At 46.9% G+C, this 23,778-nt stretch overlaps 1 protein-coding gene across 1 annotated transcript in view; it reads left to right on the forward strand.

The window, feature by feature from the left end:
- The first annotated feature begins 241 nt into the window (after positions 1-241).
- The window catches only part of ror1 (receptor tyrosine kinase-like orphan receptor 1), a 113,639-nt gene continuing 90,102 nt past the window's right edge, over positions 242-23,778 (forward strand). Inside the window, exon 1 of the mRNA XM_062394671.1 lies at positions 242-546. Within this exon, the coding sequence (XP_062250655.1) occupies positions 441-546 (106 nt within the window). The 5' untranslated portion in view covers positions 242-440. The remainder of the gene's footprint in view (positions 547-23,778) is intronic.

The raw sequence follows: 23,778 nt of genomic DNA on the forward strand, positions 1-23,778 counted from the left end.
CAGGCACTGCTGTAGCTCATTGAAGTGTCCCCCCCCCCCCCCCCCCACCGACAGTTCCTGTAATGAACACGTGGTGGCGACACGCGGCTAATGAGAGCCATGTGGCTCCTGTGGAAACGAGTCTCTCCTCAGTGGAAGTGAAGGATTCAGAGAGAGAGAGAGGGAGGGAGGGAGAGAGAGAGAGAGAGACGAGGGGGAAAGTGAGCTGGGCTCCAGTGAGGAGGGAAGAGACAACCGAGGACAGACGGAGACAACTTTCCTCTCCACACTCCCGCAGTGTTTTCTACACGGAGTGTGCGTCTTTTTTTATCTGGACGCACGCGTTCCCCCTGCTCAGACTCGTAGGGATTTGTTTGAATCTTGGAGGAGCTCGACAACTTGAATCAGGTCAAGCTGTGGATGTGAAGAGCGGCTGGAGGTTTTAACACAGAGCCGGAGGAATGTACCCGACTCGGGCAGCGGCGTGCCAGCGTCTGGGGAGATGTCCCGGCTGCGCGCTCTGGATAGCCCTGCTCCTCCACTGCGTCCTGGACCTGAGCGCGTCTGGTGAGTCTCACTTCTTCTCTTCCTCTTTCCTCCACCTCAGAAACCCATTCCTCTCTCTCCCCCCAACCCCCTTGCTCCTCTCCTCACTTTCTGCCCTTCATCTCCTCGTGCGTAAATCCACTGCGGGGACTTTTACGCACCATAAAGAAAGTTTGAGTCATCCATCACCGCGCTCATGGAGGATCTGTGTTTTAAGGCTGCGACCTCCTATTTGTTTTTACGCTGCTGGAAGCGTCTCATAATTGTCCTCCATCGATGTAAAGCTGCGCTGTTTGCCATCAGCCACTCTCCTCTCTCATGTTAATGCTCTTTGGTTTTTAGATTAACGTCCCATTGTCATTCTGAGACCTCTGCACGAGGGAAGACTCGACTCCGTTGGCAGACAATGGGGGGGCTCTTAGGCAGTCAGCTGGAGATCCATTGTGGCCCCCATCACATTTAGAGATAAGGGCCCTGGAGGGGTTTGGCTGCTTTAGTGCCTGTTTGGAGCCAATGACAAGAGAATTAAGATGTTTGACCTCTGAGAAAGATCACTCCGCTGCCTGGCTTCTTCCACGAATCCTGACTTTATTATCTGAAGCTAAAAAGTTTCCTCATTTCAACAAACTACTGAACTACACCCCCACCCTTACATGTCCTGAGTGTCTGCCTCAACATCTGAGGGAGCGAGCGGCCTGCTGCTGAATGGAACTCGGCTTTTTACACAAGTATGATTGAATCCAGTTTGGATGAGTTGTTTATGGAGAAGAAACGTTCTCTCCCGTCGTGCCGTGGCTTCTGAACGAGGATGAAACGATCCCCTCGTCCCAGATGATGAATCGTCCTTGCAGGGTTTTTCTCGGGTTTGTTTGGATTCTCTCTGTCCTCCCTAAAATGCTTTTCAGTGTGTTATTTACAGCAGTGGGGCGCAATATATATGCTGCACTGAACTTAAAGCACTTCTCCGATCGCCATCTCTTCCTTCCCTCTATCTCCAGGCCTCTCTTTTTTTTTTCACAGTGAGGCCGAGGAATGTTAATCCACGTTGCTTAACAGGATGAATTTGCTATAACTTCTTCAAATGGACTTTCATGATTAAATACGGAGCGGAGTAGAGTTAAGCCCCAGCTTCTGCAGCCAATTCATATCTGGAAATATTAAAGTGGGCCGAATCTACCCTGAAAATTCTTTTTCATGTGCTAATACTGATATAAAGTAAAACTGATTTGCTTTGCACTGAAACTGTAAATCTGCTGAGAAGTCTCAGTCTCTTTCTCTCTGAGATAATCCGCAAGTGTTGTTCGGGACTTTGTCTCAAAGTCGGAACAATCGTAGCTTCATCCTCAAACGTTAAAGGACAAGAACATCACTTCCATCAGGTCGCTCTTCAGTCGGATCCACAAAGGTTAACAGGTATTCACTGCTAACGACGCAGCTCCAGGATCTGTTTGCAGAGGACGACAGTGGGAGTCCTGCGTGTCTCCTGGGTGGGAGTGCTGCACCCTGTGATCAGTGGATGTAGCCGGGCTCTGCTGAGGAGGCCGCTGAGCAAACGCAGCGAGGAAGAAACAGAAAGGCGCGGCCGTCTCGTCTGTTGGTTTTACTGGTCTGTCTGTGAGCGGACACTCAGGAGGTCAGAGGTCACCGAGCCGTGGCTGCAGCGTTTCTAGGAACAGTCGGGGCTTCCCCCTGCACGGCCACAGCAGGGGAATTGGCTTTACCTGGCAGATCTGAGGTTAAAGGGAATTCAGGGAACTGCATGTTAGTCACTTACCAGACCCTGAAACTGGACTTGCTCACTAAAGTGAAGTGAGGGCCAGTCTAGTTTAAGGAAGTGATCAGATCAAGGCAGAGGGTCAGGTGATCTAAACAAGGATATGGAATCGTGATCATGAGATTTTACTTTCTCCCACTAGCAGAAATCTACCTTATTGTGTTTCTTCTTAATCAGTTAAACTCACAGTTAATCCAGTCTTGCATTGTGGAAATCGGATTTTGAATGATCACATCATCAGATTACCAAGTTAACGCACCTTTTTAAATGAGATGGAAGCTGCTCGAGTGTTTTTTTTTAAACAGTCCCTGTCAGTCCATCTAATAACGTTTCGCTCTTGAGCTGCAAACTAATAGTCCGTGACATGTCCGTTAAAATAATTTGACAACACTGTTTTCCCGCTACATAAACTGTGGATGTTCCCTGAATGTGGAGCATTCACCTCTGCACATAAAAGGCCCTGTGCAGGGCAGCGGCTACGTGAAATGTGTTTAGAGTTGCGTTTAGCCTTTTAATAACACTCAGCGAGGCTATAAATCACGTAGGGTGGAACTGCCTCGGTGTAGCTTTCAGCAGGACACACTGTTGACACTGCAGGCACTTCACCCCTGGAAAGAAAACTGCTCTCCTCCGTCCGACGGGCCGAGTGTGTAGGAGCCTGTCCTGCTCCGCCCGGCTCCTGAGATGTCTATCTGTGCTGTTATACGTCTTCTGGCATTTTACTCCGACTCGTATTAAGGGAGCAGTTTACAAGGAGGTGAGAGAGATGTCAGAGGTAATGGCTGCCTGTCTGTGTGTGCGTTTATTCAAATCGGCCACGCCCTCTCCGGGAGTCTGCTCTAGTCTCTCCTTTTTTTTATGTGCGTCTATATTGGGTTTTATTGATAGTTTGTCCAGATGCTGTGGGAAACGCTGGTGCTCCGTCATGGTCTGAGTGGTGCATCCCGTTCAGATGGACGAGTGTCTAAGACTCAACCCCCCCGGCCCCCCCCGGCCGTGCAGCCAGATCAGCCGTCGAGTGCTGTGCATCACGTAAAGCTCCTGGCATGACGCAGAAGAATGTGGCAGGAAGTGGATGTGTGAAACAGATGTATGGTCTTTTCCTTTCTAGGAGAGGGGGGGGGGCTGATTTTGTTGAATTTTTTGTTGTCTTTTGGAAACCGTTTGCCTCCATTTTGAGTTTGTGGAATGAGGAGAAAGTCACAGGCATTCATTTAATCAGGGAGCGCTCATCAATCATACGCCCCCCCGTCTGTTTTATGTCACTAATTTAAAACATTGGTGCGTAAACCACGTTGTGCTCCAGCAATTACCTACTTCCCATTTTGTTATTAAGCACACGTGGAGGCCGAGGCTCAGGCTGCCTCAGTGCTGCCAAAGGGCAAAAAACTGTTGGATGAGTACTACACACTAATTGTTTAACTGATGTAGAGTCAGGGGCTTGTTTGCTTTTAAATGATGATAATTATCAATTAACTGATTTTCAGTACTATAAAAAAATGGGACTTCTGTAGATAACATCTGCCAGGGAGGGCTGTGTTTCTTGGTTGGTTTGTAAAAAAGATTAAGTGGCAATTATAGACAGATTTCTACGTTACTTGTTGAACAGATGCATTATGGGTCACCGGAGAACTCACGAAATGTTGCTGTGGATCCAGGAATTCATTTTCACTTCATTTGGTGGAGTTTTGTTTAACATTTGAAGCGTTTGCCTAGGGAATAATTCCTGGATCTTGATGAAACCAATCAGCTATATTTAGGGGGCCTGATAGAGTGTGTGAAAGCTGGTGCAGCTCGATTGAACTGTTGGGCCTTGACGGGGGGGGGGGGGTGTATGATGCCATTCTAGTTGGAATTCATGAACCTCGATTTTAAAAAGTCATATTTTTAGTGGATTGATATCTGTGAATGTGGGCAAATTGGCGCATATCTGGCTTCCATTCAGTTGTTTCATCTCCTCCCATGATTCTAGTTTCATCTGCTTCTCTGATGACGACAGAATCTGAAGTTTACTCATGATGTGAGATGACAGTAAAGGCTGCAGCTCTTTTCCATTGAGCCGCTGACCGGAATGTCTTGATAACATGTTGTCGACGCTCGGTCGACGGAAGAATTTAGGAAGAAGCTTGATTTCGGTTTTCCTTCTCTGCGGGCCGACTCTCTGCCAAGTCACAGAACGTCTTTCTCTGAATGGCGAGGAGTGTAAAGTTCCTGCCTTTTTGCGAGAATAAAAAGAATTGCTCTTATTTCTACAAACCCGTCTCTGAGGGGAACGCTTGTTTCCTCGCGGTCAGAGTTCCTGGGAGAGGCAGCGTTTAATCAAAAGCTAAACACAGTCCGCCCAGTCGCAGACGTTTGATAAAGTTTCTGCCACTACGAGCTGCAGCCGAGCGTGAAACCCCTTTTCCTGCAATTTACTGTCTGCACAGGAGGTCGGGGGGGTTAGGGGGAGAGAAACCTCTACAGGGTTCAGGGAAGTGGATTAGGAGACAAAACAGAAAACCTTGGTTCAGGTCTGAGAGAAGCAGCGTGTGTAGATGACACTGTGTCTGGAGTGAGTCAGGAAACAAGCTGTGGCAAGGCAGCAATAATTTCATTTTACAAGCGTACTCTACAAAAATAGCCTCGAATTATATTTGCCCCCTTTCCGTCAGTTGACCCGCGATGTGTGTGTCCCACCACAGATGAAATGTCTCACTCTACCTTTTCTTTTTTATTCAGTACGTTCTGTGTCCACGTCTTTCAACTGCTGCCTGGAAGACAAATTACTCCTGCCACACACAAACTGTTCTCCTCTGTACTTTACACACGCAACACAATGCCTCCTTTGCTGCAGTGGTCCGGCGGCCCTGTGAGTGCAACAGTGTGCTGATGACAAAGTGACACTTTAATGAGTCTAATGGAATAAGCCACACATACTGCGTATCAGTTTCCCATGTGGACTTGGCACGGTTCACTGTCGGGGACCGGGGGGGGGGGAATAGCAGGGGCTTAAAGAGCTCTACATTTTTATTGAGACCACTCTTCATTGCAGTTTTATCAAATTACTGGTTTCCTAACGTCCTCCACGCCACCGCGCTCCGCTCCGGCCTAACAAGTGGAGATCAAACTACATTTGGTTTAACAGGAGGCAGGATGAAACATGGCTTTTTCAATTCCCATGTATGTGTCAGAGTAAATCTTTTAAAACCCTGTTTGCGTAGCATTAAGGACTTGAGACCCCCCCCCCCACACACACACACACACACAGACACACTGCAAACAGACGGGCTGATCTCCGTCCGCCCACAATTAGCTCTTTGTGAGACGCCGCACTCGCTCCGAGGTTTTTACATACCTCCGAACTTATGGGCTCCACTGCCAGAGAAATACTAGTATTTATTTACCCACCGAATAATGTGTGACGCTTATCAGTCGGCCTTGATGCTCGTGGGTCCAAACTCTGCCTGTAGAGAATCTGTGTTTGTTTTCATGTCTTCAGCGTGTTCATCCTTTTATCACTAATTCAGCGTCTGTTCTAAACCAGCCTGTTTGCAATGGGCTGGTCGTTGAGTCTGTGGTGATGCTGGTTGCAGCTTTTCTCTCTGAAGCTTTAAAAAGTGAGCTGCAGTGAGTGAGCAAGTGAAGACCTGCTGCTGGAGTCAGGCCCACCGAACCCGGGAGCGGCACAAAGAGCTGCTCACCGGTTGGTTTCGGTTTCGGAGTTCAGTGAAGCTCGGTACACGCTGAACCACGACCTGGAGAATGAACTGATGTGAATGAGCTGATCCACAATGTCCCTTATGTTGACGAGAGCAGAAAAGAGGATCAAAAGGACATGAGACTGTGGAACAATGCAAATGTAAAGTTCAGAATGTGTAACTCGATATTTGTTTTCCCCAAAAAATGGCCCTCGAAGTTTTTTTTTGATGGTGAATAATCTCCTTGTTTTGATTTGTCTTGATGACGAACTGGAAAGACAGTTATGTAGGACAGAAGATACTCCTCCAAATCACAGTAAGGTCAACCCTGAACTTCAATGGGCCCCACACAAAGAAGTTAAAGATTTGAGTCGTTGGCCAAAACCGCTGAGTCTGAGGAGCTGATAGATGTCTTCACTCCGACGTAGAGAGGAGAAACTCTCAGAGCACCAGAAGCGGTGAGACAGTGAGGTTCACGCTGTTTGTGGATACCAATCGCCTTTATTTTGTATTTTCTTTGGAAAACTTTTTTGCCACATATTCATCCCTCAAAGTGTGTTTCCAGTCCAACACACAGACCCACTCTATTCCCACTGGAAAGCAGTGACCTCACCACCACCACCACCACCAGCATGACATCAAGACCCTTTGGCATTCCTCTTATCTGGCGGGCACCAGATGAACGCTGGCACTCGCTGCCCGTTTTCTCATTTTCTTGGCTGGAATCTCTCACTCTCAGACACACACACACACACACACACACACACACACACACACACACACACACACACACACACACACACACACACACACACACACACACACACACACACACACACACACTCTCTTGCCTCTTGTAGTTCTCTCCTTGCCTGGCTGAGACTGACATGCTGCTCTTGGCCTCACTTTGTGTGTTTACTCAACAATAAGTGCGAGCGGCGGTGGCACCACACCAGCTCCTGCCGTCTTTTTACAGACACAATCCCAACGACTCCCACTGGTAACTTTTTTTTTTTCTAACAGTATTCAGCGTTTTTCGGTTGGAACAAGTGATGCGAGCTGACACAGAAACTCTTACTTCATCCTCCCAGTCCTGTGCTGGTCCTGACGGGGGCGTGTATGAAGGGCGCTGTTTAATCACGCTTCTCACTATCGGACCCCCCCCCCCCGCAGAGTTCATTTATAGGAACTTATCGCGCCGCTGTTATTAATAGAACTTCATCACGTGTTGGTTTTTTTACACAGTTTCAGGTTTCTAAAAAAATTATTCTTGGCATCTTCACCTTCACCAGATCGCTCCCTGTTTTTCTGCCTGTCTTTCAGTTTTCACTCCAACACACACAACTGGTGTAAATAACACAATTCCCTTGTGTGTGTTTGGTTTTAGTGCAAACTCAAAACTCTTTCTCGTAGTTAAACTGGAGATGTGTGAACTGCAGGAAATTACATTTTATGGGGCTTCTTAGGATTTGTCTTCACTTTAAATTAATTCAGTGTTTCCCCTTTGGAGTGTGTGTGTGTCGAGTGTGAAGCCAAACCGTCTTGATCGCCCCCTGGTGGCTGATTGCTGCATAGGTCATAAACTCCCTCCATGTTGGTGGATGGAACATGAACCAAACAAAAGAAATCTTAGGACATGTAAAATATATTTAAATAAGTTTCTGTCATCGTTTGTGGTTGTCAGTTGTCCAGTCAGTTTTAAAGATTGTGTAACACAAAGACTTACGTGTGTCTTTTCCATCATTTTGTCTTTTATTGCTTGGTCATCACAATCAGTAACACTAGAGACTTTAATCCTGTTTCAGCCTGAAGTTGAAGAATTCTGTCTTTTTGAAGATTAGTTTCCTCTAAATGGGTTTTATTTTCTTAAGCTGCCAGTTTAACAAGGCCGGTTTGGCCCCGAAATAGAATTTTTGGGATCTGCTGAAGTAATAACAACACGATTTTCCATGTTTAAGCCTTTTTCCCTTTCATAGTTGTCAACGGGTCGGGGGGGGGGGGGGGGGGGGGGGGGTCAAAGTGGAGATGTTTCATGAGACTGGATGATTCTGGTTGAAGCCTGTGGGACTTGTAGACCATCATCCTTTTCAACAACTCACTGTGTGTATGATGATGATGTCCGTCCAGAGATGATTGAGTTTGATTCTTGGTTGATCCAGCTGTGGGACGTCCGCTCGCCGTGCTGCAGCAGATGTTGAATTTATTGTTGCCTTCACATTTATTGTTGCCTCCATCGGAGTGATTGGTTTGCTGTGGGTACTGACCAGTACTTTGAGCAATGTGTTATTCGACTGACTAGTCTTGGCAGGCTTGTGTGAGGTGTTGTTTTACTCTGAAATGATATTTATGGTTAACTTTTCGTTTGGCTTCTTTCTCGTCTGTTTGCTTCTTTCTCTTCCCCATTTTGATTTTTTCAAATGACCTCCTATCCACAGAAAGTCCCATGGCATCAATACTTTCAAATCAAATCTTTTCCTTCAAGTGCTTGTGTTTGTTTGTAATTGAGGGAAATGAAGTAACCATGATTGAATTAAATTGGCATATGACTTAAATTATGAATCAACTGAAACTGAACTATATTTCCCATGCTGCACCACTGCAAGCATTGATCGGATTTGACAGATACAGATTAATTACAACAACATTTTTATTTATCATAATTCTTGGTCTGTATATATTTGTTGTTTGGAGCGTCTGTATTTCTGATCCAATCAAAATACACAAATCTTAGTTGTGAGAACCGAGTCTGGACACGAGGCCGTAAAAGGAGAGGAAATGATGCCTTTTAAAAACCTTGTTCTCTTTGTGTAGACACTTGGTCTGAAGTGGTGTTTTTAAATCCGTCGGCGTGAGAGTGGACACAGACTTAGTGTGTTTGTTTAACCAAAGGCTTTGTCAGCTTGTTGTGTAAGGGAGCCCACTGAACCAGCAGCCCGTGTTTAACCAGCCACTTGATTCCCACACAAAAGACTCAAGAGGAGCTGCCTCCGACTGGCGGCTCCGCGGCCGGAGGATCTCAGACTCTCACGTGAACCAGGGCCAGAACAAAACCAGTGCTGCACGGTACCAGCAAACTGTGACCATGATATTCAGAGACATACATGTCAGGGACAAGGAGCCTTAAATAAAACAGTGATGTAGCATGAATAGAAAAATGGCTCCAGAAACCATGAAGAAATTTGACTTAAATGGAAATTCCCTTTGGATCCGTTCTAATCCCGAGTCGACCACACTGACCGAGGAATCTGGAGTTAAAGGTCTCACTGGCTTTGATTCTGAGGTACTGTTAAATGGCCATCCTGCAAACCACTGCTGGCCAGGAACCTGTCTCGTTCAGGACCGACCCAGTGAGACAGAACCACCGTCCATGTGGCATTAACAGAATGTTGATTGGCCATAAGGGAAAATCATTGATCGGGGTAATGCTTTGGTCAAAGTCGGCATAACTTCCTTCCTCCGTTTTTTAAAGTTTGTTCCAGGAACTATAGCCGGTAGCGTGAGGGTGAGCAGATGATGGCGCAGCCGACGCTAAGAGCTCTGGCAAACCCTCAAAGCTTCCTTCAGTCGCGGGGAAAAGCTGTGACTGTGCCCACACGCTCTTTGGTAGCCTCGTAAATCCATTGTGGCTTGATGGCCTTGCCATACGGAGTTTCTTGCAACTTCTTTCAAGGCCGGCTTCTATTAACCCAACTATACAGATTATCAAGTTTGAAATGGAAACGTGGGTGAGAAGGAACGCAGGATGGACGGGTATGGTGGATTCAAGCAGGAGCACGGAGGAACTGGAGTGATAACGGGATGGTGCAAAGAAATCAAAGGGAAGGAATCAGTTTTTCTCTCATTGCGACGTTGTGTTATCTTCTCCACTTCTGTCTCCTTCTCATCCAGGCAGAGAGTTCAGCTCATGTAGAGGGGAACTCTATGTTTAACCCAGGGCGGGGGGGGGGGAAACCATCTCATTGACGGGGGGGACGCTTCCAACTAGGAACTCATACATTTATCCTGCGGGATGCCGAATGCCCTCTGCAGAATCTCTCTCTCTCTCTGGGAGCAGGTTACCCCCCCCCCCCCCTCTCCCTCTTCTATTTTTCCACTTCAAGCTGTTATTTAACTTCCAGGTGGATGTTTATCGAGGGTGACACACCTGCTGGAACAACCCAGGTTAAAGTTTATTTACTCGCGTCCTGGATGCCTCTCACACCTCACTCTCTCTTCTCTCTCTCTCTCTCTCTCTCTCTCTCTTCCCCCCCCCCCCCCTTCACCCGGAGAGCATTGATTTCAGCAGGGCAGGAAATGAAACTGCAATGCCCTGCGACTCCCAGCAGGAGAGGGGGGAGGGACCGGGGGAGTGAGAGAGGAAGAGGCTCACTGAGTTAAAGAAGTTTGAATAGGGATGAAAAGACCTGACGGTGCCGGGGCCGTGAGCAAGGGGCCGCGATGGGCCCCGGAGAAAGCTGAGAGGGCCCCGAGAGCGATTGAGGAGATTGGGAAAATATTTTCATAAAGGCGTTTGACTGACAGCAGGCTTAAATTAACTCTCAGCTGGTTGTATCGGGGGGGGAAAAGAAAAATCTGAAACATTTGGCTCGTTGGGAAAGAAATGTGACTGAAGGGCTCAGAGACATAAACAGCAGACGAGCAAAGGAGGAGAAGAAGAAGAAAGTGGGTCTGGATACAGTCGACGTCTGGTGGCCCCCTTTATCTCTGACAACTCCTGACCCTCATCCCTCTATCAGAAGTCAATGATCTTCTCTTCAGAGGGGCCTGTATAAGAGGCTTAGACCCGCGTGATCCCCCCCCCCCCCCGCCTGTTTGTTTAACCTCTGCGTGGCCGCCTCACCAGTGCTAAGCTTTGCCCACAAGAGCTCATTACGTCTCTCTCAGAGTTTCATCCAGCCGTCGAACATGGGGCTTCGAGGGCCTCAGAGTAAATACGCTGTTAAAGTAAAAAGGGGTCAACTCAACACTCGTGCTTAGAAAACGGCAACAACTTCTGGATTAAATCTGGAAATAAGTGCACGTACATGACAGGTAACGTTGTTTCCTTGAAGAAAATCCGGTTTTCCAGCTTCTCCCTCCACTTTAATGGAACATGAAAAAGCCGTCACGTCGTTAGAACCATAATTGGAGCAAAGGAGAGGCGGCCCAGCGTCAGCAGCTTCGCAGATGTGTTTCTCCAGAGTCCCACTGCATTTAAGGAGAATATTTATTGTGCTTTATGAATGTGTGTTTATACTGCTTGCATGCATTGTGTAATGATGTTTTGGAACAAGTCCGGTGTCCTGCCCCGTGGATGTGTGCTGCCTTCAGGGTCCCTGCTGCAGTGAGAGTGGACAAACAAAACAAACAAAACAAAACGTGGAATCCCAGCTACGGGCACCGGGGCTTATTATTCCTGACATGCTCCGTTGAGAGACGCTGAATCCAAACGGGCTGATGATTCAGAGGAGGACAGGCCGCTGCGGGGGTGATTCATGGCTTGTTTGAGTCGGAGCTCAAACAATCGTGGAGTCGAAAGGTTGGAAGTTTCCCCCGTGGTAGAGTTTTCACTCGACTGAGACTTAAAGGTTCAGTTTGTCTCAGCTTCGTTCTCCTTCTTCCATCCTGTGTTTGAGCTCGAGCCTGTTCACTGGATACTTGGGGCAGATAACGACATCAGGGAGGAAGTAATGTACAATACGGATTCAGCAGGTCGACATGTCTATATACAAACAGATGTATTTATCCAAACCATATGGCAAAGTAATGTAATTGAAGCCAGATATTTATACTTTAAATATCATTATTCATCATTAGTATGCGTCTTCTTCCGGCCTATTCGACAGGACAGAGGGTTATAAGTGAAAGGGGGACAGAGAGGGGGGGGGGGGTGAAAAGAGCCACAAGGCGGAATCGAACCCGGGCCGCTTCAGGTGAGCTGTACGCCGCCCACGTGTTATTTTTCTCTAATTGGCCAGCCGGTTCCTGATTGGAGCTCTTGTCCTTTCTCTTGTCCTGTCTTGTCCCTTGATTCCTGCAGCCTGTTCTCTCTCCACCTTATTGGTGCTTCAGTTGTCTGTGTCCACGGCCGGGCGGCAGTGACCCCCCCCCCCCCCCCCCCCCCCCCCCCCGCTGCCCTTGCTCTGCACCCCGGGCGCTGTTAGTCCCATTTGCTCTTTAATTTAAACTTGATTAAACTTTAGCCAGCTGGCCGCCTTAACCTCGGCCCAGGACAGGCCCGGACAGGGGGGGACATTGTCTCTGTGTGTTTGTGAGTACAAAGACGTGCCTCCTCCGAACATGTGTCCCTAACCGACATTAACACATCTCCAAGGCCGGCTTTTTGTAATCACTTGAAAACAGCCCATGCAGATTTCCTTATGGGGGTCGAGTGATCGCTCTGGGATCCGACTCGTAACATCTGCTGTTTATTGTCCTGTAGCACTGTGACTACTGTAGTGAATGTATCTTCTAATAAGTAAAATGTCCAACTCTGCACATCTTCATAGAGAATGATGTGGGACAACATGTGAGTGGAAAACTAGGCTGTGAATCCTGGTTCATTCTTATCAGGTTTGTATCAGTAGATGTGGCCAAGAATCTTTTTTTAGGCGTTGCTGTGAAATTTAGCTAATTTGAGGGGAGAAACATTTGACTTCCTTTTAGAGAAACCTCTTTTATCCTGAAACGAGCAGGAATAGGCAGAGTTCCTCTCCCAGTTCCTTTCTGTTGGTTTCCACCGCTGAGTCATGTTCAGTATCGTGAACACACTTTAAACCTCACTTATCTTACCAGGGTTGCATCTTGTGCTACACGATTGAATTCATGTCTGTCTCCTGTTGTTCCCAAGATATAATAATCACACCAAATACACAATAATTACACAAAGAATCCTGAGTATTTTCGTGCCGATACCCAGTTCAATGTGCGTCATAACATGTTGCTGGAAAAGATACAGCGTCCGTGTCTAGACTGTGAAGAAGAAGAAGAAGAAGTTGTTAGCGTGTTCACCTGGCTTCATGTTTCCATCCTTGCCGATCAGAACCTGATTAACCCCGGCGTCTCCAGCGGAGTCACTTGAACCGGGAGTGAATTCCGATTGTATCCGTTCTCATCGCAGACAGAAGCCAGATGTCGGTTGGTGTTAGTGGTTTTTTTTTCTGACGAGTGGAAAAGGGGAATTCAGACAGACACAGAAAGAGAGAAAGATGCTATCACTGCCGGCGAGTGCCTCCATGTCGGCTGGAGCCTACTTTAGGAAATCCCACATCCCTCTATTTATACAAATACCCCCACACTTAATGAGTGTACAGTACTGCAATAGGTCCAGGAAGAAACCCAGGCCCTGGATGAGTTACATCACTCGGTTAAGTTTAATGTGCCGCTCGTGCCCCCTTGTTTCCTCAGGTTACTCCGGCTCCACGGCCCTCGCGGTAATAAAAAAACCTAAAGAAAAACAGAAGTAACGAAAGTCCCAGACAATGGCAGAGAAGTGTTTCACTGCCGGTTGCACAGCAGATAGCGGCCCTCCATGTTTTCCTTCGGCCTGCGATTACACAAGTGATGCAGCCGGAGCGTGATTGGTGGTGTGCAGTGCACGCCCCCCCCCCGTCCCTGGCCTGGTGGTCTTGGAAAGCCACCAAGATCACTCTGCTGCTCTGTAATGTGAAAGCAATTAGCAGCCAGTGGTTTTTTACGCAGTGCCAATATGTGTGGGATAACAAAGGGGAATGTGGGTCAGCCATGAGCCAAAGGTAGATGATGTGGCCGTGGCATTTTCAAACACCAGGACACTGAAGAAGTCATGATGTAGATTTGCAGGAAGCTTAGGGACACATTGTGAAGTGATTGTGGTCTTTTGTGTACGGCTTCATGTAGAAGTATTAAACAGGAAGTGTGCATCGACACAAATCCAACACAAGGGCGCGTTTCCTCCTTTCCAGCTTCCCAGGAAAGCGATATTTTGATGTTTTTGCAGAGTTCAGAGTCGAATTCCTGACGTAAACGGGTTTATTTCAAGTTTAAACCCAGATTTATGGAGCTCCCCGCGGACCCCTTTGATGTCTTCACCCTCCGTTTACTTCATCTGACATTCATTTTAATGAGACGGACATTCTCCCCGATAGAGATCTGCCTGCGACTTATGCGGGAATACAGTCAAATCTGTGCCACACACATATTCAAGTAGGGTTAGATCGAGTTCCCCTTGTGAGTCAGATTGTGTGTGTGTTTACAGTGTGTGAGCGGGGTGTGTGCCCTCTGTCACATCTGGCAGCTTGTGGTTTTTTTTCATGAACTGCTAAATGAGGGGAAAAATACTCCCAGCTGTCCTCATGAAAACTCACCTGGTGCAGAGAAGTTGGAAGTTCCTTGTTTTCTCTCTCGCACATTCTGTTGCCCAGAACACAAACACACACACACACACAAACACACACACACAGACACACACTCACGCCTGTTTAAACCATGCACGTGACCTGGCCTGTAATCCTCAGTAGAATGTTCTGCACTAGTGTCCTGGCGTAACCTCAAGTCAGATTAAGACGCTACAAGATGGACGGTTTTGGTCAGGGCCACATGCATCGCAACCGCCGCCTCCTCCTCCTCCTCTTCCTCGCATGGTAATGTCATTTTCACCTCGGCCGCTGCGGGACGAGGAGGAGGCCAGGAGCAACATCCAGCCGCTCCCCGCCACCTCACCTCAAAGCTCCAGCCCATCGGAGGGGGGGCAGAGCTGGGAGATATCGGGCCCCGAGAGTTGAAAAGCAGCTTTTGTCCCAGGCGACCTTCCGGGACCTCTGACTGACTGCTCTATCAGCAAATCATAAACCATGCAGCTACAACTGGAAACATAGGAGCACATGGCGGGAGGGTGAAATAAAAAAAAAAGACAAGGGGGGGGGGGGGGGGGACAGAGAGAAAAATCCATGTGATGAAAGAGTTGAAACACAGAGTAAACAACACAGAAGACGCCAGCTGTAGATTAAAAGTCATAAATACGTCTGTGTGCTTTCTTTGCACTGTAGATTGATGATGACCTTGAGGGACGACACTTTACCAGTTGTTTAAATCAGAGCAATCCTTCACACTTCACATTCTGAATGGAGATGTAAGACGTGCCTCCAAACAGGAGACGTGATGCACTATCAGCTTCCTGTCAGCTTCCTGTCTCCAGTCTGGACTGAACCATTTAACACTGCGGCTCCGTCAGTATCTGTCCACAGCTTTCACTGGTTTCTGTCGCTCCTCCACTCTCTTTGCATCACTCCTCTTTTCAATGGCTTGACAGCTTCTTGTTTTCATTTCCTCTCTCGTCTTCCTCTCCTCTGTTTCTCACCCCCAGACAGAGAGACAGCCCCTCTGGCCCGCGGAGCAGCGGCGGGCACCGCGTCTATCAAAGCGAGGCTCCCAGCTGAGATTTAGTGGGATTAACACCTTTCAATCTCAACCCGTCATTTCAGGATTTCCAGGTTTCACGCCAGCTGTGTGTTGGATAAACAAGGAGGCCGAGCGGCTGCCAGCACACTGCTGCTATTGTTGGGTTTGACACGATTTAGCCTTCGTGTAATCCCACTGTGTATTTAAGTGTACACCAATATGTTACTTACAGTTTGTCTATAAAAACACAGGTTTATGACACAGTCGACACGACAAAAGGTCATTTTACACTGAAAAAGTTGTTCCACCAACTTTCTTTTTTAACTATTCATTACTCTAATTTGATAAAACCTAAGTCACATTATCTATTTTTAAGTTGGTCAACAATAGTCTTTCTCCAGTGGAATTATTTTTACTGTGTGAAATCCCCTTTAATTCCCTGAGAGGCATCATAACACAGATCTGAGCTACAGGCGGCTCTCGGATATTTACGTGTAGACCTGAACATATTAATCATTCTTGAGACTAAAATCCTCCTTCAGCCCATTTTAATGAAATGTCACAGTGGAGTTTACCGTCTGCGGTGAAAGTGTATTATCGTACAGTCGTACACTTCTTGGGTTTCAGGCTCTGCGGACCATAAAATAATCAGTCTGGTATGTACACAGCTGCGTCCATAAGTCTCGGACCACTTAGGGATGATGTATATTTTCTGTATTTTACGCGTCATCAAAGTTCTTGGCCCTCGTCCTGATGTTTTTGTGTCTTTTTCCACAAACGCAACCGAGCCGATGTCGTCTCTTTCTCCAAATGACATGTTTTAAGCCTCTTCGTTCCGCCGGTTTAGAATCATCTACAAGTAGCATAGATCATAAGTCATCCGGGTGGCGCACTGCAGCAAGTAGGAAAGCCCCTGTTTAACCACAGGGCCCCGAGTTCAAGAGCCTGGCGCTGGTGAACACCCACACCCTCTGAGCGCCGCTAAACAAGACAGTGACCGCCGAGCGGCCCCTCGTTGGGGGGGGGGGGGGGGGGGGCTCCTCATGAACTGACCCCGCGCTCTGACGTCCCAGTGGAGTCGAGGAGATTGAAAAGAAAATGCCTCTGCTGGGATCTATCAAGCAGCCCATGCAAATCGGTACACGTCATCAAAATGTGACTGGTCCCACCAGTGCCACCGGACCAGCAAGTTCTCAGTCCCACAAACAAGAGCTGCACAGAGGCTGCGGCTCTGGAGTGGAAACCCTGAGACAGCAGTCGTAACTCCACCACAGCAGTGGAGTCCTCAGTCAACATGATGAACGCAGCTGCAGGACAAGAAGCTTCACTTTGTTCTAAACCTCTGTCAATCCTCCACACAACACTTTTCTGCAGGGATCAATAATATTATTGATTACATCATTTGTGATGCATTCTCTCTAAAACGTATTTCTATAAGTTTTTATTTGGTAGCTTTGACCTGAAGTTCACCTGTTTGGGGAGTTGCTGTGGAGTTACATTAACTTGTTAGCTGAGTTTGGGTTGTAATGACAAAGATTTGCAGGACGGTGGATTTGGGCTATTTTTAGAAAAGTGAAAAGGATGAGAAACACACCCGACTAGTTTGTCGTAGAAAACAAGCGATGATCAAACACCAGCTGTTTTCAGATCAGCACATTTAACTGAAGTTAAACTGCCTGACTCACAGAACACTGATATGATTGAACTTGACTCTGTTGCGTTTATGATTTTTAGTAATTTTTCTGGAGAACACATCCCGCAAACACTTCACCACATGGCTGCTTTTCTCTACATTCAAGAAAGAGGTTATGTTTTAACCCCTTCGTTTGTTCATCAACAGTATTACATGAAAAGTACTGAATGGATTTCCACAGAACTTCTGTTGATGGATGAGATATAGGAAAAGAAAGAAGCCGTTACACATCCAGGAATTTTGTCTTCCCCCCCTTCTTCAACATTGTGAGATTGCGATTTTGTTTTCTGACATTTGTCACAGTTTTCCCAGGGAATCATCCTTCATGGATCAGGTGTTTTACTAAAGGGAACTGATGTCCATCTGTGTGTGTGTAATTTGGGCGCAGCTTGATTGAATTTAACGGAGCTGTTGGGCCTTGGCGGAGGTTTCTGCTCTTCTGATTCTACTTCTCTGTGAGTTTTGGGATTTTTCTGGGGAAGAAGTGAGAGATTCACGGATCATTTGAAAGCCGCTGGACGCTCGGTCAGGCAATGATGCATTTCAACAGCGAAGGAGAGTCTCGCTGCATCTTCCTGCTTCTTCAGTCGATTGTGGTGTTGAATTAAACACCTCTGGGAGAGCTACTGTACGACACACTGTGGAGGACCAGTGACCCCTCCAGCTCATGAGGTGTTTATTCACTCACATCCACTGCAGTCGATACAGAACCATTGGGGGGGCGGCTCCACAGATCATGGGGCTAATGGTGGCGTTTCCAGCTCGATCTTTAGTTACCGTCCATGAATGGAAAGAAAAGAGGAGAGGCCAGCAGAGGGTTAAAAGTTGGAGGGCAGAACGGCAGCCGAGAGAAGAGAGAGAGAGGGAGAGATGGCTCCTGGTAAATCATTTAAATGCTGCATTGTGTGTCTGATTGTGTTCATATGCTGTTAGTGACTGTAAGTTGCACTGGGGTAGGGGAGGGGCGCGGGGGGGGGGGGGCGGGGGCTGCAGTGAGTGGTAGTATTCGAAGAGGTGAAGGGAACGAGTGGAGAGGGGAAGAATGGCTTGAATGAAGGAGGGAGAGAGTGACCAAACAACAGAGTGAAAGGGAGAAGGGTGAGTAAGTGGGGCGTTGAGGGGGCAAAGCTTTTATGAGCCATGGAAAAGGGGGTGAAAGGAGGAGAGAGGGGGAGTTGAAGTATGTGGAGGGTCTGAATAGGAGGTCCCCATGTCCTCTTTAATGTCAAATGAATAACTCCTGACCTAACACAGGCCTTTAATTGGTATAACCACCAGTTGGATGGAGTGCCACGTCGGCCGTATTGTGTGAAACCGAGAAAACGCTGCAGTCACTGTGGAACTGGGAGTTTGAGATTAGGTGTCGGAGAATGTGTACATCACCCACTTACACATGTAAATACAAGTTTACATTGACCCATGATATTGAACACAAAAAATATGTAAGGTTTGTAATTTCCTTATGACATATTATATGTAATTGAGGTTTTATATTTTACATTTTATCCAATTACTTTTATAAATGACTGTAAATATAAAGAAAACACAAATACAACCAAATATAAGGCACTTGAATTATGAAAATAAACAATTTTTTATGTAAACCTAACTTTTATTCTGTAAAATAACAGTTTTCATATCAACATAGACAAACGCTGGTACTGTGAAAGGCTCATATCAGCTGTTGAACTGTTGAATTGACCCCGGATGGTTTATTTGGGTCAGAGCCACTGGGAGGAAACATCACAGTCTCATGAACCAAATCAAAGAACCTCAGGTCAAACTCAAAATGCAGGAAAAAGGTTGTGTTGCAAAACATCTGCATCAGTTTGGACAAGAACCTAAAGCTGCAACAAAAATCCATGTTCTGAAGTGTCCACCCTTGGATTGGTATTAACTGCCACTATTTCCCATAACAAGTTTATATGATTATTACTCCTTGCTCCCTGGCTTCTGGGCGGCTGACCAGAGAGACCCCAGCTCTCCCCAGTATGGGGCCCTCCCTTGTTTGGGGGAAAAAGGAGCAGCCTGAGGCCGGCGAGCCCCAGGACACCCGGTGCATGAATGCATGTGGCGGCGGGGCAGCAGGAGAGGAGATGGCTGAAAGAAGCAGCTCAAGCAGAAAGAGAGGGAGAGGGGTTAAGTGGAGGCAGGTGTTCCATGACAAACCTTTCAACCCCCCCAACCCTCCACCCCCCCCACCCCCTCCTCCAGTTCCCTCCACAGAACTCTCTGACACTGCAAACCAGCCCAACAACAGACACTTGGTGGTCATTCCCCTCTTCTTCTTTTTTTTAATGCGGTTATCCTTTGATTCAACCACCTTATCCTCATGATCTAATCCATCCACCCGAACTCCACCTTTCCCCCCTCTTCAACCCAGGTTCCTTTCCACCGTCTGGGCCTCTTTCCATGGGACCACCTGGCTCTGTGGTGTGAAGCGAATAAAACTCCTGCTGCCCTAAGTAGACGGATGGTTTTCCCACTGCTCCACTCGGCCTGACCCAGCTGGCAAATTAATATAGATTCGATTGACGTAACAATAATTGTGTTGCTGCTCTCTCGTTGTGTTCCAGAGATGATTAAGCTACGGCTCAGGACCCGAGTGTCACCGTACACGAACCCAGGTCTGATTGCTGGAAAACAAAAAATACAGGGAGCGGCCTGATTGATGTAATTTTGTAATTTTGTTAAATGAAATTGAATCAGCCCGTGATTTAAATATTTTTGTTCCCTTTTTAAATGTAATGTAGTTAGTGTCTCTTTTCAGTGGCGTTTGCTTTTTGGCACGTCTCTATCACATTTGCAAGGGTCTGATATGCAGCGTCTGCAAAGTGAATGGTGATTAACGTGCCCCTTCTTCTGGGTTCTCTGAGGCAGCTGCACTCTGTCTGTCACATTCACTACGTCAGACTCCAATGACTGAAGTGGAAGTGAAGTTTGTGGAATGATGTTTGCCAGTTTTTTGCTTCTAAACTTGTCAGATTGGCCAAAGGGAGCATTGGAAAGTAGCTTTGAATTCCCTCAATGGCAGAAAGCAACTGATGTGGGGTTTGAAACCCGTTTTAATACGGAAAGAAATACTGACAGAGCATAATATGTCTCCTTTAAATGTACGTGATTGATCAATCATCTTTCATGGGCATGAGATGCTGCTGATGTGGAGGTTATTGAATGGAAATGTTTGTGTATATCAAGGCCACTCACACCCACTGTAAGAACGTTTGTGTTGTTAATGTAAAGACGGATGAGTCAAGAGGAATTCTTAATGTCAGACAACGCAACCTTCATTTAACCCTCCGCTCTCAGTGTGATTCACAGAGCCTCTATTGTGTGGAGGGGGAATGACTGACAACTGCGTGTCTTCTGTTCTGCCTGAACACAAAGTGTGTGTGCATGTGGGTGTGTGTGTATTGGCAGAGAGATTGATGGCTTAGTCTTTAAGATGCTGTTGGTTCTAGTCCCACAGTGACTGGTTCTTCTTTCTTGTTGTGTCATGAAGCTGCTTGGCACACAGCAGCAGCCATCTCCACTGAAACATCTGGAATGAAAAGACATGCGGCTGTTTTTTGGTCTGAATCACCACTTATCATCACACACACACACACACACACACACACACACAGACAGACACACACACACTCTTCTGGGATTCCTTCCCTTGCTCATTCTCCACAGAGTCCTGTCCGCTCTGTCCAGACGTGACCTTGTCGGTGTCAGATGTGTTCACAACAAAAAGGAAAATGTCTGGAACCAACATACGAGTGGTTTATATCCTCACTTTGTCCGAAACAGCTTTATAGTCTCTCGCTATGCCATCAGATACTTTGGTTTTGATCTCCCTTTTTTATCTCAGGCCACCTGCCCAGGTAGGCTACAGACCACTAAGGTATATTTTGACCCACTTCAGCTGTCGGCAGATAAAACTGCAACAATTAGAATCTATTTCTGTTGGAAACACTGCATTGTGTTACAGCGATAGACACATACACACACACACACACACACACAAACACACACACACACTTAGTGATGCAATCTGGTCCAGTCAATGAGCGACTCCTCAGCGACCCGCAGAGCTGTCGCAGGCTCCAGTCTTCTTGAGGGAGAGAAGAGAGCAGCACTGATAAAACACGACTGGATAAGAGGCCCAAAGCCAAAATAGAACCAACCACAACAATCCACCGCACTGGTCCTGATTGAAGCCGAAGGAGAAGAATGCAGAGATTCCCTCTGCTCGGCCTCCACGTCTCCTCTCGGCACACATTGTGTTGATTCCATTGTGCCGTCATTTCTGAAGACGATTCCAGTGGTTAAATGTCATTAGTAACAGATAATCTGATGTTGATTACTGTGAAATTCTTTTCCCAGAAACTTCACCACAAAGAAAACTTCACCACAGTCATCATCGTCTCTGTGATGAACTCCAGCGACTCTTAACATCTCTACTGTAATAACAATCTTTTTATTTTAACACATTTTTGTGTTAGAGTTAAAGCTTCTGCAGATTTGAGCTATTTCGCTTGGTCTCTCTCTCTTGTGCAGAGACGCACACACTCGAGTGTAAGCGTCGTTCTATCTGAACTCAAATAACACCGTGATAACAGGGTCGCCACTCTGTGACCGAGCCGCTGCCTCAACTCGCGTCCGTTTGTGATAAAGAGCCTGAGCTTATCTGCGTTATCAGAAACAGGAAGAGAGGCAACGTGCCAGACAACAGTAGTTACAAAAGAGGGGAGGGGGGGGGGGGGGGGCTGTATTTACAAACCTCTGTAGGTTATAGTTATGTCCAACAATAATTCATTCATAGTTCTGCTTCATTCCTTCGGTTTCCTGAAGGTTATTGAAGAACTTACGTCAAACTTTTTTCGTTAGTTTAAGTTTAGTTATCGCTTCTGCTTTTAGCCGAGCAAGTAAAAACTATATAACGTTAATTTTGGTTAATAGCTGGATAAGAGCGACCGAGGTTATATCTGAAGAAGAACTAAATCCAATTCATTCCCCTGGAGGCTCAAGACACCAGACCAGATATCAGGTGTTAAATGGAGGCTTGACAATATATATTAATTTATTCATCAACAATTCTACATATTGTCGATTTTAGTCTCGATTCCCCTGCTCTCTTCCGCCAGTACCTGTTTCCAAGAAAACGAAGGCTGGCGATATACTTGATTTGTAATCTACACTTATACACACGCATCACACCTCCTGCGTCTGTTTGGTGAGTCGGCCATGCAGGTCCTCCGAAATTAACGCTAAGTGTCCGTGGTACACACATGAACACTAGGGGGCGGTATTTGACCTCCACTGTCACCATGTTTTTTATTTACAGAATACAAATGTGGAAGTTCTATAGTTCCAACCCCTTCTTTAGTCGCCCTCCTGTGAAATACTCAGTATCAGTAACATCGTACACAGCAAGTATGTGAAGAATTAAACGTTCTTGCAGCTGGTCGTCTACGAGAACGCGCGGCTAAACACAAAGCGTCTCTCGGGGCTAGCAGAGATGGGTCCACTGACGTGCCTTCCAGAGTAATAGAGAGAGAGAGATGGTTATTACGTCGAGACATATGGACGTGGTTATACGCAGGGAGCAGGTTAAAGGATGTTATAGCGATGAAGACGAGTTAAGATGGGAGTGAAAGAGCGAGAGAACCGAGGTGATTGTGAGACTCGAGGAGCTGGAGGAGGAGACAGCGAGCGGGGGAGGGGTTTGGGGGTGCAGGCAGGAGGTTATTGGATCGCTCCGGTCAGTTACAGGAATGACTTTTCCCTGACTCCAGGTATGTGATCCCGGCTGAGCGCGGGGATATCCTCTGTTTATGCTCGGGCAAATACCTGCAGATTAGGTCGGCCTGGTATTCACCTGATTAAAATGACCTTCTTGTGTAAACTAAGCCTGAGAGCAGTGCAGACACACACACACACACTAGGACCTCTTGGAACCTGGGGAGTATTTGAACAATTCTGTCCGTGTAATTAAGACACACACACACACACACACACACACACACACACACACACACACACACACACACACACACACACACACACACACACCCCAAATCACCAGGGAGATCAAGAAGCAAAGCCCCTCAGAAGAATCAGTGGTGAAAACAAAACTATTAACTACGTGTCAACGCAAAGAGCTAAGTACTGCACCTTTATTTTGAAGAATCCCCCCCACCAACGCACAAATACCTATCTCGGTCTGCAGGATAGATCTGTGTGTGTTTTCCGTGTGTGTGTGTGTGTCAGTGTGTGTGTTTGAGTGTGTGTGCCCAGATGTCAAGGCCAGGTGAAAGGATTAAACAGCGATAGGTCAAGGCCCAAGGCCAGGCCGCTCATTTTTGGGGGTTATACTCCATCAATCATCCGTCTCCTCCACATCTCTGCTTGTTCTCAGGTTCCCTTTTGTCTTCAGCGAACTCTCAGCATTCCCATTTTTTGCTGCAGCGCCTTGTGTGCGTCTTTTACTTTCTTTTATTTTTATCACAACCCCCCACACTGCAGTTTATCCTCTCCCTCCATCTCCCCGTTGTCCTCTTTATGTCAGTTATACGTGCCGAGGTCAAGTAGCGTGGATCCGCAGATTTCAGCCTCAATTAGAATATTTAAACTAAATCCCAGCGTCTCCCCGGCTCTCCAGGGCCACACGTGTTGGGATGCAGAGTGTAACTGTATCCTGGGCTTGGTATATCACTGCTGACAGCTGTAATGTTGCAATGATGCAGCTTCTTGCTTGAGAC

This window comes from Platichthys flesus, chromosome 9, assembly GCF_949316205.1.
Source record: "Platichthys flesus chromosome 9, fPlaFle2.1, whole genome shotgun sequence".
Taxonomy (NCBI): domain Eukaryota; kingdom Metazoa; phylum Chordata; class Actinopteri; order Pleuronectiformes; family Pleuronectidae; genus Platichthys; species Platichthys flesus.